Genomic DNA, 18,888 nt, shown 5'->3' with positions numbered 1-18,888 from the left:
TGCATTACATGTACTATTTCAAGAATTTCGTTTTATGCCTGGATTGGTCAGTACTTTTTTCCCATACTGTTTTCCATACTCGTACATATTTTTTTCTAGTTTCTTTCCTTTATCCCTCAGAAGAAGTCATAAATGAATAACTTATGATTAAAATGTAGATAAACTTTTTTCTAAAGCTTTTCAACAATCTCAACCAACTGTTGACTCATATGTATACATGTATCTACCTAGTGATCTATCAATATCAGTGTCGAAAAGTAGTTTAAACAATCAAAATTAATAACTAGAATATCTTGACTCCTGCCGGAAGACAAAGCAATACTATACTGCTGAATGACTATACAATACTAGTAGTTTGAAAATTACACACTGAAACTGTATAATGATAATGGAAAATAATAAATTAATGACAAGAGGCCCATGGGCCGTATAGGTCACCTGATTATCATGTACCAACTTTCCAACAATTGAATTTAGTTCGTGTTCTAAACCAATTTTGAAATAGGCACCATTGCTGACCCTGGGGCCAAACATTTCAAAACTTAAGAAATTTTATCATAAATTTTATTTCATCATAAATGGTTGATTAATACCAGAGTCGATTTATTTTCATTTAACCACCAACCAAGGGACCATGAAATTCACCATTTTGGAAGAGGTACCTTTCTTCCTAATAATATTTACTTAGATCAGTGGCATAATTCCCAGAAGCAAAGAAAAAGAGTTTGAAAGAATAAACAATAGAGCCCCCCCCCCCCTATAACACCAGAGCCCCGGACCCAGGGGCCATGAAATTCGCAATTTTTAAAGAGACATTATTGCTCATTATAACTATATATGGCCCCTCCCTTAATTCTGTGTAGCTTTAAAAATACAAACTTGTCAACAAACTTAAGAACTCATGTATATACCATAACAGAACTCTGACAGGTATTAAGCAATCTATTTATCTACTAGAAAAATACTTCATACAACTTTACAGTTGTGTACAATTCAGTCTGTAATACAAAGATGTCATTTATTTTGAAAGACCTTTATTGAACAATGGAACAGAAGCTATACATAATTTATCAACAGAAGCAAAATGACATTTAAAGCATGATTTAGTAATCTTTTCATTAAATTTACTTTAGCAAGTGACAATGAAATTTTAAAAAATAAAAATCAATTTATTAAAATTGCAAGTTTAAGTAAAACTGGCTGAAAAACAGAGGAATCTTAAATAAATTAGTTTAAAAAGATGTATTCACTAAACATTTTAAAATACCTGAAAGGTGTACTCATTTTGCCTTAACTATTTTAAAAAATCCTTCCAAAGATACTGATTACATTTGTATTTTGAATTGACAATACATGTTTTCCTCATATTAAAAACAATATTATTTATATTTCAAACTAGAGGTACTGTGAGCACTGAGCTCACTAAATGATACCCCGCCTCCCATATGATTATAATGGCAAAGTCCATGTTTTGCTCTGAGAGACCCAAATAAGGAGTAAGATCAAAAAGTAAAAGAAATGGCCTTATGTAATAAAGGTGAAAGTGAAAGTATCATTAAATCTTATTCAGTGGTATTGGAGGAGTTGCAGATAAGAGATGGGTACCTTTCAATATTATTGAAGGAATGGCAGTGTCCATATTTTGCTATGCGAAACCCAAAAAATGTGTTGGATCAAAATAGGAAGTCACAATGGCAATATGTAACAAACATTCTGTGAAAGTCCCATTAAATTTCATTCAGGGGTATAAGAAGAGTTGTGGGTAAGAGATGGGTACCCCCAAGCATAACTGATGGACAGACATCTCAGTCACTATATACATCCCCCCCACTTTTCAAGTGGAGGGTATAATAAGAAAATATGTATTGTCAAGTGTCTTTGGCATAAAACTACACCTGTAATTAGATTACATGATTTTTTTTATTATCTGGTATATTTTCCCTTTACATAAAAGTAACATACAAACGTACCTGGCTACATGATAAATTTTATGGGAAAACAAAACAATAGTAATAAGCAGACTACTGTAGATTCCTTATTTTTCGCGAGTTATTGCGAATAGGCTCTTCAACGTCAAATCGCGAGAATAATTATTCGCAAAGGGACGGTTGATCAAGAGATTTTACTTTGATTTCAGCATCATAATAATAAAGGCGAGTAATTTTATTTCGCGTGCTGTGCTTCTTGCGAAATTACGCAATAATTAATTCCACGCGTATATTTAGGAATTTACAGTATACACTGAACCTAAAACGAACACACAAGAACCAACAATCATGTGATGTAAATTGTACATCAATAAATCTTAAAAACACACACAAACAATCACAATAATTGATATACAGGTATCACAGCTAATTCAATATATCATTTATTCCTTGCTAAGTGAACAGAACACTTCAATAAAAAAGGCAAATTGTAGTATGCACTCTTTTACAGAAGGGTCCTACATTTCAGTTCTGTGCTCTACACTTATGGAAAAGGCTAACAATTTTGCCCATGTGATTTTTTGTATTTTATTTAACAATGGACACTCGAAGGAGAAAAACATACTGGTATTACAATTTTTAAACAATTATTATTAATACTATTAACATTAATATATTAATACTTGTATAATCATGAGAATAATTAAATATGATTATGAAAAACAAAACCCTGAATATAACTCCATAGTGTAAGACTATTTCAATTCATATTCATCTGCATAAAACTTAGTTTACAACAAGAACATTTCATAACATTAATTATTGCACCTATTCATATTGACACAAATAATGATTTTTAATCACAGTCTAACTGATAAAAAAACTCCATTAAGAAGTTTGTACTCATTTCACATGAAACTCAATAAAATACATGTATATCAATCAGTAAACACATGTATGGAATGTAATTGATCCAAATGTTCAGTTTAAGTATTAAAATATAAAAGAATCTTATAATTTAGAAACTTGATAAATGGCTCCATTTCCTTGTTGAGCAGGTTTGATGTATTTGTGGTAGGAATCAAGCACCTGAAAAGAAAGACAAATCGTTATTAGTGGAAAGAGCTAAACATTGTATGTGTAGCTTTATACACCTGTGTACTCAGTCATACACATGTTTACAAAAATATTCTACCAGAATGCTGAATATATCAAAATAGTATAATATTATGTAAGGGGTTTGTACAAACACTTCATTTACCTCCTTTTCATTCAGTGGAGAGCTTTTGGCATAGTCATACAGAGCCTGATAGACCTGACCATCATATCGTCCCAAACAGCTCTGGAGCACCTCGTCTGGATAATCAAATGCATCCACAAACGCTACAGCATTGCGTCTGATCTCAGCCAGCAATGCCAGCAACTTCTTCTGCAGGAAGCTTACTTGATTGGAATCAAAGAATCCATCCTTGAAAATTAAAGAGCATACAAATATAATTTACAGTTGCTTTATCTTCCATACAAGCACATTACCCAGCAAGCATTAAATTCCAAAATTTATCACTGTGACAGCTATGTCTTTAAATTTATCAACTTTTAAAGAAAATGTTTCCCTTGATCATGGAATATTTTGATCAATCTTTAAAAATTTTAAAATTTGTACAGACCTGAATAAATCCACCCAGGTTCTCCACAATGCCATGAACGGCATACAGCTTACACAAACCAGTCAGAGCTGGTCTCACTTTGGCATCCATCTTGGAACCAGTTATTGTCTCAACGAAATGTTTTACAACAAAGGCATGGCAATGGGCCTTAAAGGAAACAAAAAAAAATTTTAATTGAGCAAATAACTTTACACGCAAATTACAAACCAATGTAGATAAAAATAAAGTGCCACGCCACAGCATGATACGCCTGTCAAAAAAATTACAATTATTTTTTTAATTTAGAGTGCAAGAAAATCATGTCAACCTTGATTCTAAGATTTCCATGATTTTTCCATTCCTTAAAATATTTGTTTATCATTCCCTGTTGTATAAGCATTAATACCCAATTATTTATGACAAATATTACACTGATAGATTTCTATCCTAGTTGTGTTAGACCTTGTCAAATGCCCATCATATTAAACAATATAAAATTAGTCTTAACAACTTAATCTATACCCAATTGATTTTGAAAATAAAAGGCTGGTCATCAAATGACATATGCTATAAACTGACCAACATTTCTTCTGTCTAATATCCCAAGGGATACAGAAAAGACTGCTTGGTCACAGATGCTCTAAAGAAATGATTGAGACAGCTAGCCTTCCTACATTGAACTCATTAATTTATCTTTGACTGGATGCTTGTCTACTCATTACTACCAAGAAATGAACCAATCTGCTCTATCTACCATAAAACATTTGATTTTTAAAACATATAAAATACTCTGTGATCTTTTTTTTTAGATTTAATATCTATAATATCAGATTAAGAAATACGCACGCTAACTCTCGATTCCCGCCTACATTTTGGAACCATTTAATTCAAAATCAAAAGCAATTTGGCCATAAAATCTTTGTTTAATACAAAGAACAGTTCAATGATAATTGATGAATTGTCTTGATACCAGCGCTAAACAGTAAATTATACATAATTCTAGCTCTTGAAAAAAGGGGGGTAGACGATATTTTCCATTGAAATTGGAGTTTCAGGCATCACCATATTTTGAAATAGTCTTGGATATGATTAAATGTTCCTTATATATTTTCTTGTGTCTTAGACAAATAAAAAAACATGAATATGTCAAAAAAATATAATGTTTCAGTTTTAAATCGCTTTGAAAATGGTGGAAAATAAACATTTTTATCTTTTTTTGTCAATAAACATATGTCCCCCCCCCCCTCGTGTCACACTAAAAGCTTTGGTATGAATTTGTGAAATAACATTCCATATTACCTGTAAAAAGGAATTTATGTGACACGGGGGGAAAGATGTTTTAAAAATATTTTCCGTTTTCCATTGATTTCTATAGTGAAAAACACAAGTTTTACCAAAATTTTAGAGTTATCTCTCTTTGTTTTCCCAAATAAGTAATGTTTTATGAAAATCCATATAATTATCTATAAAAAATATTAAAAATTCATCAAATATGTTAACTTTTGAAAATTGACTTGGAGGTAGGCGGGAGAACAATACTATCGTTCGCAGTTCTTTATTATGCAATATCAATTAAAATGCTAAGACTAGCCAACAAGAGCTATTTTTAATCCAACAGGCTGACCCATTTGCCCAATTCCCAAGGGATATAGATAACACCTGCTTGATCAGAAATGCTCTACCAGATGCTCCTCACACTAAACTCATTAATTTCTCTCTAATTTGACATGCAATTTTCTGTTATCAGAATTCTTCTTGACCAGTGCTTGATAATTACAATCATGGGAGCATTGGAATTTTTCTAACATACATTATATTTGTTAAAGATTGCTGTCAAGTATATGCTGAAAAAATAAGTATTTCTTGATTTAACACTTTTTTAATAAGGATAGTGCAATACTCTTACATTTTTGGGGATGTGTAAATGAAGAGTAAAAAGACACTTATTTAAAAAAAATTTCATTTAAATTAAAGGTCACCGTGACCTTGAAATAGGTCAAAACACACCTTCTACCTAAGATGCATAAACAGGCCAAGTTTGATGATTCTAAGTCTAATAGTTCTCTAGTTATGGGCCGGAAAGGATTTTTCCATATTTGGCTATAACTTCTTAATTAAAGGGTAAAGTGACCTATTTTTTGTGCACAACACACATTCTACCCAAGATGTATCAGCTGACAAAGTTTGATAACACTAGGCCTTCTAGTATTAAAGTTATGAGCCAGACAGAAGAAAAGCTAGCATTTGGACAGCTAGACAGGCGGTCAGATGGACAGCAGGATGGACAAGAAGCCTATAACATATGTCCCGTCTTAAGACAGGCGTATAAAAACTGATCATACAATTAAGTGCTTCTTTCAACAGCTGAAGCATTGCCCTTGATAAATACTATTAAACTTATTGAGAGTGTACATTGCTGAAGCTGAAACCAATACACCTGTCTTTCTTAGGTACTTACTGTAGCTGCCCATGTCAGCATTACTGTAGATCCATTCCAGGCCTCCACTGGAGATTTCCCAGACTGTACCAAGTTCTGCATGTTGACAGCTGCATCTCTTACTGTTCTACAAGTCCAAGAACACTGACACTAATATATAATATACTTCTGCGACGATGTTTTTTTTTATCGATATTAGCCAACTACTTTTCTTCCTTATGAGAAGACAAGAATTACCTTGCTGCTCTGTTTTCATAAGCCAATACTAAACATTTCAGGGCCACTTCCTCTGTCATGCATGACCTCTTATTGAGGTCAGTGCCTAAATACTGCATAAAACTTGGCAGTGATTCTCCATTTTGCATTTTCCCATACATCTTCATCAAAAACCTTCCAATAAAAAATAGATGCTAATTACAAAACAATGTGCACATGACTGTACACACAACATATACATCATACAAGAGAATATGTCCTGAAAAGTCAAACCAAGATTTCTTACTGATTTTTTACCTGGCCACTTGGAGCATCATGACATTGTTTTCCCCTTCATAAGTACAGCCAGGAACACAGTCTATATAAATCTTAGGCAGACCGCTGGCGTGGGAGTAGCCATGCCCCCCACAACACAGACGACATGTCTCCACCCCCGCCGAACACGTCCAGGAGCTGAAGGCCTTCAGTCCCGCCGAAATGGCGTGGAGCTGAAAAATCAAGTTGTCTGATTATGTATATGATTTTACATTTATTTTTAATGAAATTTTTTAAAAATTGTTTTGAAATCTCAATTCTGACACTCTTTTTTCAAAAATAATCTTACTATCTAACTGATATTTGCCACCGTAAATAAGTAGAATTGAGATTTAAAACAAAAAGGTCTTTCATGTATAAGTATGTAGATGAAAAAGATTAAGCAATGCAAAATTGAATTAAACAATATGATTACAGCTGAAATAGTTTTGTAGTTTTGTTTACAGTTTTCAACTTACTCTCAAGTAAATTAATAAACCTTAATTTGTAGTTCAGATCTCTCAAAAAAGGGGGGGGGGGGGATCATTAAAAAAAAAAAGAATGCAGAGTACACTACAGTAAAACAGGCTTATAGCAAACATGCTTATAATAAACTGATGCAAAGTGATTTTCACTACCCATTACTTTAAAATATTTTAGGTACTTAACAGATATTAACGGACAAGTTACATATAAAACTAAGCAAAATCGTCCATCTCTGGCACTCCCGGACCCATATAACCGTGTTTTACTGTGTTTGAGAATGCCTGCATAGTGGCAGTCATGTATTTTCACATATCTAATTGCTTTTATGAGATAAGGGAATTAAACAAAATATCTGTAATATAAGTTTTCAGTGTGAAGAATCCAAGAAATTAATAATCAACAATTTTTTTCTCATGTGAAAATTCATGTGCACCAATTTTTTTTTTCCCAAAGTTTTTTTTTGAATGAATATTTAAAATTACCTGAGGCATGGACTCTAAGTTTCCAGCTTCAATTTCTGCTGTAGCTTTCAGATAGAAATCATACATAAACCTCCCAGCAAAATACATAGCGTAAGAAGTGGCAAGTAAGGGGAATAACTTGTACTGCTGAGTTTGATAGTCTAAAATCTGTGCTTCTTCACCTCTGAGAAAAAATAAGAAAAAGAGCCATTGTATCATACAGTGTACAAATGTTGATCTTCAATTAATCAAAATGATGATCATGCTATTGAATAATCAAGCTATTAAATAATCACAGATAATGAATTGAGGACAAAGATATAAAAACAATTAACAGATCTGTAGAAAAAAAAGTTGAAGGTTTCTCTTGGTTGTATTTCATTATGACTGAGTGAAGATACCATAGGTACTCAGTAACCTAAGATTCAATAGGTATTAAATCAAACTGACAAACTGTAAATGAGAATATCTATTAGTTACCTTAAAAAATTTAAAAGAATAACAAATTATCTGATAAATAATGCATTTTTTTATGTGTATACCTATTGTAAACTTTAACATACCCTGGGGAGACCTCTGTTTGTCGTCTGACAGCGCTGTACCTAATGGAGATCACACAGGCCTGGCCCAGGGCACGTGAGGCATCAGTAACAATGGCCGCTCTCACCAGCACCATGGATCCATAGGCAATCTTAGCATTTGGGGGTTTCACAAAAGTCCCATCTTCTAGTACCTGGCCAAAAAGAAAGCCAAATATCACTTAAAGCACTGAACTTAATACAAGTATACCGGTAGGTCAGATTAATGGCTAGTAACATTGTTCACTATTATTTTATAACCGTAGAGTGATATAATATACCTTGGAGTAAAGTGATATAATATACCTTGGAGTAGAGTGATATAATATACCTTGGAGTATCTCATGAGCATGTTTTCTCTGGGTATTCTAACATTGTTCAGTCTTAAGTATCCATTGTCATTCGTACCATATCCAAACTTTGGACCAATGTCACCAACTTCTATACCTACAGGAAACGTTTCCATAATGCTTATAAACAAGATTCTATTTCATTTAGAGCAATAATAGTACCAGCTGTACCAGGGACTATGTTCTGGTTATTTATATCACTTTGATAATTTGTGCTTTGAAAGCAAGAAGACAATCAATACTCATTTTAAAAACAAACAATTTTTATCAAACCTGGCAAAGGCATATGTGTTTCCAGGTCCCGTATTTGCACCATGAACATGTGTATTCCACAGTTTTTTCCTTGAGTGTAGAGCTGTGCCATAACAAGGCAATGGTTTGTTGTCTTTCCCACTGAAACAAATTTTAAGTCAGGAATCTGAGAGTCATCTGACATAATTTCTTAACATCTTTATGCATACAAACATACAGTGTAGGGCTTATCTTTTTAAAATTGTATAGTACTGACATTTTAAAAGTATACCTGGTACATAAAAGCCTTACCACTGTACAACAAACATGACTAACGTAGTAATGACCCTTATTTATTCAAATGTACATCCATTTTAACTCATTGGTACATTGCATTATGCTTTCATAATAAATACTAATAGTACTGAAATCTGGTTGGTTTAGATCCATTAGTCAATATGTAATGATTACCTTTGCATTAGAAACACACTTTGCAACAAATAACATAAATGATAGTGCCACTTCTTTGCCTATGATTTTTCAACATGTCAGTTGCATTTGAAGATAAACTGAAATACTGCAAATCACTTTTTATTCGTGAGAACTTTATTTTAGTGTAATTACGCGAGACAGTATGCTCGCGAAAATTTCATTCTCGCGTATAATAGAATTCCTTAAGATTATATATAGCAATTACCACAATTCGTGAAAATTTTGTCTTGCTAATAAAGAGTCAATGACTATCTCACGAAAATAAGGTGTCACGAAAATTAAGTGATCTACAGTATGAGGCATTAATAATGCTTAAGTCTTATTGATTGCAAAAAACCCAAACAGAATAGAAATTTTTTGAGTGTAAAATTACCAAATTTTTGGAGGATAAAGATATCTAGTACCAAATAAACCCTTGATAGGTTTGTGAATCATTTTTGAGGCTTTGATAAAATGAGAAAAAATATTCAAGTCTTTAAAACAAGATCTGATTTTGAATGTCAATTTCAAACACTTTAAATTTCTCAATCAGAAATTCAGAATCATAAAACAAGGGCACCACAAAGCTGAGAATCTCCTCTCAAAGAGCTTAAATATTTATAAATCAAAGCAGCATTCAACATTGAGCCCGATGCAAATTACATTGCTTCCAGTTCATGCAGAATTAACTCAACACCCACATGAAAATACACAATTACATTACTATATCCCCTTCAACTCCTTTGGGAGGGGATGATATATTTTACATGTATTGGAGGGTAACAGTTGAAATAGACACCCTTCAGAAAACCATTGTCAACCTCTACTGAAATGTCAGTTTACAATGGTTTAATCTTGGGATGTCAATTTCAACTGTAACTCTGCAATACATTCACTATTGACAGTATATACTGTTTGTTTTCAAAATCTGCAATTCTGTTCCTTACATGATTAAAATACATGTACAAATATTTTTATCTACGTTTGTCTATATACATACAATTTCCTGGCCAGTACTTCATAGAGGTTATAGTGGGAGAGTTGAGGACAAATTCCTTGGTTTTTGGATCATATGTTGAGGTTGTCTCTAACCCTCGTATGAATGTACCTGTGTAAACAGAGTTTGATATATTTAAGCATTGAATTTTTGTTTTTGGATGTTGTTGATCCTATAATGGCACCTGACTGTTTTGACAAATTGAGTACCACACGTTAGCGTGGTACGTCGATAATTTGTAAGCATGGACATGTGCTGCTATAGGAGTATTGAAAATGCATATAGTTCCTTCAGTGTATTCTACCACACAGTGACAAAGTTTTTTTGTGTTTTATAAGGTACTGAATGTTGTATATTCTAATGGATTTCATAAAGAAAATTACACTGAATGTAAGTATAAAATCATGCAGTTGATAACAAGTATTAAATGATATAAACCCATGCTAAAAAAATTAACAGTTACAGTACATGTATTTGTTAATAAATAGGTTACTGTATAAGTACTTTTTTCCGTGTGGTATTAATTTACGCTATGTACGCGCTCATCATTTTTCCGCGGAAATTTGTCCAAGCCTACTTAATATAATTGTAAGGCAAATATAGTGACAATCTAGAAAATTAGCATAATTTTCTACCCGCGGATTAAACAGAAATTGAGATTCCGCGGAATTATGACCCCGTTGAAAAAAGTACGTCTACAGTAATTCAAAACTCTTTATATACACATTGCAATGATGAGAGATATGTTTGTACAATCTGTGGAGTATCTTACCATGGCCCATTTCTGTTTGAGCATACGTTCCGATCATTTTTAGGCTTTCTGCTAGTGGCAGCCATCTTTCTCGCTGTTCTTTCGTTGCCTGTTTTTCTATGGTGGGAATAAACATCACTGTGTGAAGACCAATTGGACTGTTTTCATGTGAAGCCACTGCTCTGTGTAAAAATAAAACTCGTTATGTATGCTCTTTATTTCACTGAGAAGTTTATTAAAATGAGACTCCAAATTCATAAACAGGTACATACTCTTGATAGTAGTATAGTTATGTTTGCTTTTTATTTCACCGAGAATTTTATTAAAATGAGACTCCCAATTCATATACAGGTACATACTCTTGATAGTAAAATCTATCAGCAGGCTCTGTAATTCCATGCTCTTTCATTTTTTTATTGATGTAAAGAAATTTGCACAAGGCAGTCTCATACTGTTCCTCTCTTGTCTGGAATGCCCAAGGTTTAGCTTTTTTAAACTCTGGATCTTTTATGGCCAAGTTATCTACAAATGAAATAATTAAATGTAAATAAATGTATACATCCTGTAATATGACTGGTACATGTAATTGTATAGGAAAAACACATACTTTACATTTACCAACTTGTCAAGTCTGTTTAACTCTTTACAACTTACTGAAATGTTATGAAACATACACTTAACGTTCACTTCATAGAAATATGACTTTACCATTTCCCCGCAAACACTTTATAGCATGGTACAAGTTTCTCTGAAGTTCAGCGTAAATGATATCAGGACGTAATATTTTAATAGGAAACTAACTTTTCTTATTTTATTTGATTTAAGTAAGTATAAAATAGAAGGAATTTGGCAATAAATTGAAGATTAAATCAACTTTTTAAAGTGCGTGAAAATGCGTGATTGCGGGGAAACAGTATATGCGTGATTTTGCGTTAGAAATAGGAAATGGTATATGCGTTAAAATGCGTGACTGCGGGGAAGGGGGTTAAGGAAACTGACTCTCTTATTTTACTTTTAAGTATAGTTATATACTGTATATTTCTAAATTTTTTTTTCATTTTCTGGAGAGGAAAGAAAACACTGTACAAATGATAAATAGCTTTTCTATTATAGCAAAATTACATCTATCCTAGTAATGCAAAACATGTCTATAACAGAAGGCTAGAACTTGTAACAGAGAAACCTGTGATCAGACAATTACCCCTCAACTTTATGCATGTGTTCTACCAACTAAGCTAATTGGTCAACACAAGTTTGCAAGTGTATACACAATTACACATGTACCAGTACACATCATTTTCAAAAACAAATTACACGTGAAGGAGAAAAATTATTTTCATGATTTTGCATTAAAAGCAATACATTTATTTAAAAATAGTCTTTTATTTTCTAAAGAGAGCTGAGAAAACATGATTTTTTGCAGGAATAGTCCAAAATCCAGGCTTTTCTACTTTGATACTTCATGTACCAGGAAATTAGATTTTTCAGACTATTGAAGGAAATGACAGGAATAATTAGTACAGCCCAGAAGATTTGAAGGTGCATAGCCACAGATTTGAAGTTAATATTTTCTGTGTAATTTAACGACTTATATGTTGTAATTAGCCCCTTCACGATAACTGCGGTACTATAATACTTTTGCAGGGCAAAATAATAACGTTCGGCGAAGTTTTCGTTGACAGATAATTAAATGATGTATACAACTTTTACGTCATATTTCACCAAAGTATATCATTTTGCCTTATTAAAGAGCAGTACCACAGTTACCGTGTAACGGTCTATACCATTTCACATGAAAATAAATTAAAAATCTTATTTGATTTAAAAGTTATTGAAACTTCAAATTTTTAGATGGGTTTGATTGACACATCCTTGCACTTTCACAATTTTTATATTTTATTCTAAATACTAAGGAAATGTGGCTATCTTGTTGTGTTTTAATGAAAAATATATTTAAAAAACATAGTGTATTAGTCCAGCCAAAATAGCAAAAAAATTGTAAAACCCTAAACTAATTGCAACAGAATTTTCTTTAGTATTTTATGCGAGTTCAACATGTAGGCAATGTAATATGAAAAATCGGAAAAATTCCATCGAGGCAATTTTTTGAAATTTAGGTGGGAATTATCTATTTATATTTTGTTGTAAAAAAGAGGAAAAAAAGAAAGTTAATAGGTGGAAAATTACACATGATATTTTAATTGGCAAGCAGTGTTTGTATTAATATAAAAAAACAAATATACAGGAATAAAATTTAGAAGATATAATTATTATTGTAATGAATTAATGCGTCATGTTCAATAATATACCTTGCTTAAACAGAGGAAATTCGAATTACATAATTTTTTTTCAGATGCCTGATAAAAAGTGGTTATTTGACTGTTCTTTGGTCCTTATAACCGTAAACATTAAATGGGAAATAGACATTCATGAAATATTTTTCAATATTTTCTGTGATCAATGTATATCATGGGCTAATTTAAGTAAATAATCAGAGGAAATTCGGATCATACGTTTTTTCTAACCAAACTAAGTAAATTTCTACTCAAAGTTAGTTTAACATAGCAACTTTATAGAAATTAAAGAAATTTCAGTTAGTATGAAATTACTTGCTTATTTTGCGTATAAATATTAAGAATAAAAGTGAAATTTCTTAAAGAAACAGAGAAAATTCGAATCGTCTATCTTTTCTCTATCCCGAAGGGACAACCATTTGATTCTGAAGAGGGATAGATTTTGGAAATAATTAATCTGTCCTCGAAAATGTTGAAAATAAATAATATGACCTCGACTGGACAGGGAATAAATAATCTGCCACTAACCACCAACCCCCCCCCCCCCTCTCCCCTCTGAAGAATAAGAGAACTATAAGAGTACTATTTGTCGACTTGGATTTGATGTATGGAAATAAATATTATCCTTCGCTGACATCAAAATAAAGAATCTGACTCTAAAGAATTTGCCAGCCCCCCCCCCTTTAATCACTTGTAACTTGTCCCCTTATTGCTTCTGAAGGCTATATGCTGAGGTGTATTTCGTTTCCCTCTTCGTTTCCTCTGCAACGTGTTCGCGTCAAAGTTATGACCTGACATAATAATCTCTCTTGCATGGTTGTCGTCATAATATTCAATTAAAATAACATTCCTTGCTTTTATACAATATACCCCAGGATTTTGCAATGCACTGACTCTACATAATCGTGTTTGATGATGGTTGTTGCATTTTAATTCAATTCAAAACCAAGTAAGTACTACATATCAATGGCAGGAATATATGCAAAGACGACGTGGACCGACATTTTTTTGATTTGGTTGACATTCGTTTTAATCTAGAAAATCAAAGGGGTTCATGGGCGTCGAAACCGGGGGGAGGGGGTCTTTTTATTTTGCAAAAATAGACATTATATAGGCATTGAGAATTGGGATTAACCCTTTTTATGGGTTTAGACCCCCCCACTTTCGATTAGCCCCCCTCCCCTACTTTCAATTTCCTTCCAACGCCCATGGGGTTACAATGAAATCAAACAGGAGTGGCACGCCTTTCATATATTTTTGGCGTGGGTGGGTTATATTTTGGCTATTCTCTATTTTACAAAAAGTAAAATAAATAAATGTAAATAATTAAGGTAACTTGTTTCGAACAAGGTCTGGGTTAAATATTTGGGGGATGAGCTTCTGTCTAGAGTCCAAAAGTAGCTATTTAGGTGCATGTCTTGATCATTATGCAGAAGAAAGGAGTGCATAAAAATTAATAAATTTACAGACATCTTATTTATTTTTCAACGAGAAAATTAAGCGATCCAGCTTTGTTTTGTATTACTGAGTATTAGTGTTTTATAAATGGTCTTTGATTTCATTTTTTCTTATGATTAAACCAAATTCCATGTGATAATTTTCAATATGGCATATTTTAAAATACGTTAATTGCGTGATTTTATGCCGAGACAAGGTTATATTGCACTAGAATATATGCAACGAAAATATGTGTGAGAAAAATTCAGATTTAAATGCAGCAGTAACGGTACGTTAAGTGGGACTACATCTACTTCAGCTTTCATTTCTAATGATAAATCTGGATAGATCTAAGTTATGAACTGTTTTGATTAAATCAACTAAATCTCAGAGATAAGAACAGTTATGTATTATTTAAAAAATATATATATACTGTATACCAGGTTATTTTCGCCCCGTGTTATTTTCGCCATTTTACATTTGAAAACAATTTTGTCCCGTTTTAAATTCGCCCACATTTCATAAATTTAAAATAAGCCACGGTTGACTATTTGTGCGAAATCATAGGAGAATCAATGGGACTTTACCCTCTGACAGCGACATCAGTGATACAGTGTATTATAGAAAATATAACGCACTGGGAAGAAATTTTGAATGAGATGGCGTTCCATAGAGATTTTACTGCACCACAGAATTTACGCTATGAACTAATCAATAAAAGGTCTAGCTCTTGTGGAAAGTATGAAATCAACAACTTTTAAAACTAGTGCACATATTTCAAACTTTTTTCCTATGGAAGTCTAATTTAAAAAAAAAAATAAAATATAGGCCTGTTTTATTAAACTGTATAGCCTCTTCATGTTGAAAGTGTCAAAACGTATAAAATAATATTCTGGCTTATTTTCCTTTTCAATGATTGGTAATATTTTGAAGGAAACTTATAAAAAAAGTTACTTTTCAAAATTTTTGGTAAATAATTCTTATCTATGACGTACTTTAGTAGAAAATGACGTCAACAGCGAGTAGTATGGTGCGGCATACCAGATACAAAATGAAAGTCATGTTTCCTTATTTTTAAAGTCGATTTGTATGAAAACCACTCGTCCGATTTTTTCCGATTTTTTTATGGAGTTACATTATGCTATTGGAAGAAACACTACCATAAGAAAAATTCTGTTGCAATTAGTTTGAGGTCAAATTTATAATGACTGGACTATATCGTCATTACGTGTATACAGTATATACAGGATATATATATAGGTTCAAAGTCCAACACATTAACTTGTTCTTAAAAATAACCCGCAAATAACTTGAGCTGTCAACAAAAAACTTACGTAAATATCTTCTTCTTTTAACCTTCTCAGGACCTCTATATATAAAATTTGTAAGTTGTTCAACATCAAAAGTAGCATTTCTTCTTTCTCTTGCAAGATCCGAATTTACTCCTTCCATGGTCGCCATCTTTGGAGTCGATAATAGGCAATTCTTACATAGACTACGTCGTGTCACTACTTCTTGAACTCTTTCAGCTTTGCAGCTCAAATTAGTTAACGATGTCTAATTTAATTAAAAACCTTGACAAAGCCTCAGTCAATGTCTATTTAAATAGAGATTATGAGCTCAAATAATTTAATCGTACATGACTTTCCATTTCGTTGTCTTGAAAGCGAACCGTGACCTCCCATAAAGCCTATACTGGTTTATTCTCTATGTATTAATTAATCAATTATACAGGTGAACATTCATTTACGTCATTGTCATAGAAAGTCCATCTCCTTTTAAAATGAAAGTAGCTGTCCATTGCGTGTTTGGGATGGGTGGGTTGCCCATCTCTTAGCTTTCTGTTCTCAAAGCTTTCTGCTTCTTTTCTGTTGATTGAAGCTCTTAGCTATCTGTTTCTGTTAATGCAGTGATGTAGCAGGGACCTTATATTTTTAATTTAAAATTATGGTGTCATCAAATGTTCATAGACAAAAAATCAGCATCCATTACCAGGGTTTTTTGAATGATATATAATTGATGAAAAATTTAGGATACTCAGTTCAAAGAAAAATACATAAAAAATACTAAACATATATTCTGGATATTTCTTCTATCCAAAATTGTTTTAGAAGAAGTGTACAAGACCATATGTAGAAATTAAAATATAATACACAGTTCATTCAATAATTGGAACTCTTCAACTCCATGGAAAAAGACAAAAAAAAGTTCAAACTACGTAGGGTGTGACCTTAAATACAATAACACGACATTTATAAATTAAATTTTATTCTATGTTCCCTCTGAACAACTATAAAGGAGATTATTACTGTTAATTGCACGTAACAATTGTGAGGTTCAAAATGTTTTTTTTTACCAATTGGTGGGATTTCTTAGCAGTATCACAGTCTCATGTTGAACTCACAAACATCCCCTCTTCTAAACTGAGATACAAAGTCCTAAAATTAAGAATCCCATGGGAGAATGGTGGCATTTGCATTTTCAGTCCCATCAACTATCCCTCCATTCTCCCATGGGAAAAAATGTCAGATGGGATATTTTTTCCAATTAGGTTTTGTTCTCCTATGAATTTCTTCAAATGAATGGGATAAATCCCTCGGATATTGACAACTATTTGAATCATTTTCTCCCATACATTTTAAATGTGGAATATATCCTATAGAATTTGGTGAGTGATTTGTCATAACTTACGGGATATAATTATATATTTCAAATTCTTCTTTTTTTTATCTAGATAGAGCAGTGACCTTTATATTGCTTTTTCAAGTTTGCCCTTATCATGTGTCACCTTTCCACGAATTAACAGCCGAGAATTCTCTGTAATGTCTTACATGTAAATTGAATCTTTATGTAGAAGTTGTGGTACGTAGTCTCAAAATTTTCTATGATGAAAAGATTTGATACCGTGAATTCAAATAGGACAAAAGCTGAACTGAATTTTAAAACTTGAAATGCATTTTTGAACATGGTTGCTCTCTGTATGTGTTTTTCTATTTTTTTTTTGTTTCTATCTTTCTTTCTTTCTTTCTTTTTTTTTGTTTTTGAGATGTTGATTGATACCACTCATGTAACACCTGTTACATGTATTAATGACTATTGAGCATTTTTCAGCATTTTCAGTATTAAAAAATGTATTCCAAATATACACAGATGGTTACCATTTACTTAAGGATATATTCTAAATGGTTTTTGATAATATAAATGGCAACACGTTGTCATGTTTTTGTGAGAATGGTTTGTTTGATTTTCATAGTCTTTAGAAAGACTTTCGAAAGGCTCAATAAAGATTCAAAGTAAACTGAAAATATCATTTTTCTCGCTGTTACAATGGCAACCAAGACGCGTAGCAATCAAAATTTTCACCGGTATATTTCTAGTGCCAGGATGTAGCAAAGGACAGAATTATTTTAAATCGGGGACCATGCATAACAAAATAAAAGTTTGAGTGGTTCCAGAGAATAGCTCTCTACAGGCAATCTCATTTAGATGCATACATATGGGTTTGACGTTTCACTATCCCCTTACTGTTACAGATGTAATTTCGTTCAACAATTTGTTTAAAATTTTTAATTACAAATCAATAGAATTTAATTTTTAAACAAAAATAAAAAACAATACTTTATTTTGCCAACAACCATCGCACATCGATTTTAATCACTGTAACCATAATTTTATATACATGAACATTCATACAAATTTAACCAAAATTTGCAAAATGTAGATACTTGAATGTTAGAATTTGCAAAATGTAGATCTTCATTTGAATGGTCTGTAAGCCTTTTGGGAACCAGGAATAAGTCCTGAATAGGGTATAGCTGGTCCACCAGCACGCGCAATATGCCCGAGTTGTCTACCAAGGGGTAAAAAATGTCTTATATTACGATGACTCTGGAGAGAGGAATTCAAAAGACCTGACACACCTCTAGGGCCCTGTCGGAAATTTCCACCAAAATGGGTTGCGTGTTTTACATGTATACTATTGGAGAACGACGAATGAGGGACAAAGGGTATCCTCCCCACCACTGTGTTGACAGGTTGTCTTGCTGTTAGTAGAGGCGGTCTCTGAGAACCAATGGTATTACCAAGAGCTGGAATATTTAAAGATGTTTGTGGCTGTATTATTGAATTACCTATATTAAGTAAGTGTTGAGCATTTGTAACTGCAGGTCGTCTACTCCTCAATCCTCCTGTTGGTCCAAGAGATTGGGATGCTAAATTTGGACGTTGAAGATTTAATACACTGAAAAGATTCGGAGTAATTTGTGATGTTCTCGAATGTACTACCGAATTTCCTACATTTAATAAATGTTG

At 32.6% G+C, this 18,888-nt stretch overlaps 1 protein-coding gene across 1 annotated transcript; it reads right to left on the bottom strand.

Moving 5' to 3' along the window:
• Positions 1 to 929: 929 nt before the first annotated feature.
• Positions 930 to 16,038, bottom strand: LOC134239499 (peroxisomal acyl-coenzyme A oxidase 1-like). The gene is made up of 14 exons (XM_062721675.1): positions 15,912 to 16,038; positions 11,206 to 11,368; positions 10,868 to 11,028; positions 10,099 to 10,206; positions 8,670 to 8,789; positions 8,378 to 8,493; positions 8,032 to 8,201; positions 7,490 to 7,652; positions 6,525 to 6,715; positions 6,249 to 6,401; positions 6,033 to 6,138; positions 3,596 to 3,742; positions 3,190 to 3,396; positions 930 to 3,017 (listed from the first exon to the last, which is right to left on the bottom strand). The coding sequence occupies exons 1-14, from the start codon at positions 16,036 to 16,038 to the stop codon at positions 2,940 to 2,942; spliced, it is 2,010 nt and encodes a 669-aa protein (XP_062577659.1). The 3' UTR covers positions 930 to 2,939.
• Between the last annotated feature and the right edge of the window lie 2,850 nt (positions 16,039 to 18,888).

The sequence above is a fragment of the Saccostrea cucullata genome, unplaced genomic scaffold (assembly GCF_032062105.1).
Source record: "Saccostrea cucullata isolate Sc308-1 unplaced genomic scaffold, CSIRO_AGI_Scuc_v1 ctg3184, whole genome shotgun sequence".
NCBI classification, from domain to species: Eukaryota; Metazoa; Mollusca; class Bivalvia; order Ostreida; family Ostreidae; genus Saccostrea; species Saccostrea cuccullata.
This window is presented reverse-complemented; position numbering and strand designations above follow the sequence as displayed.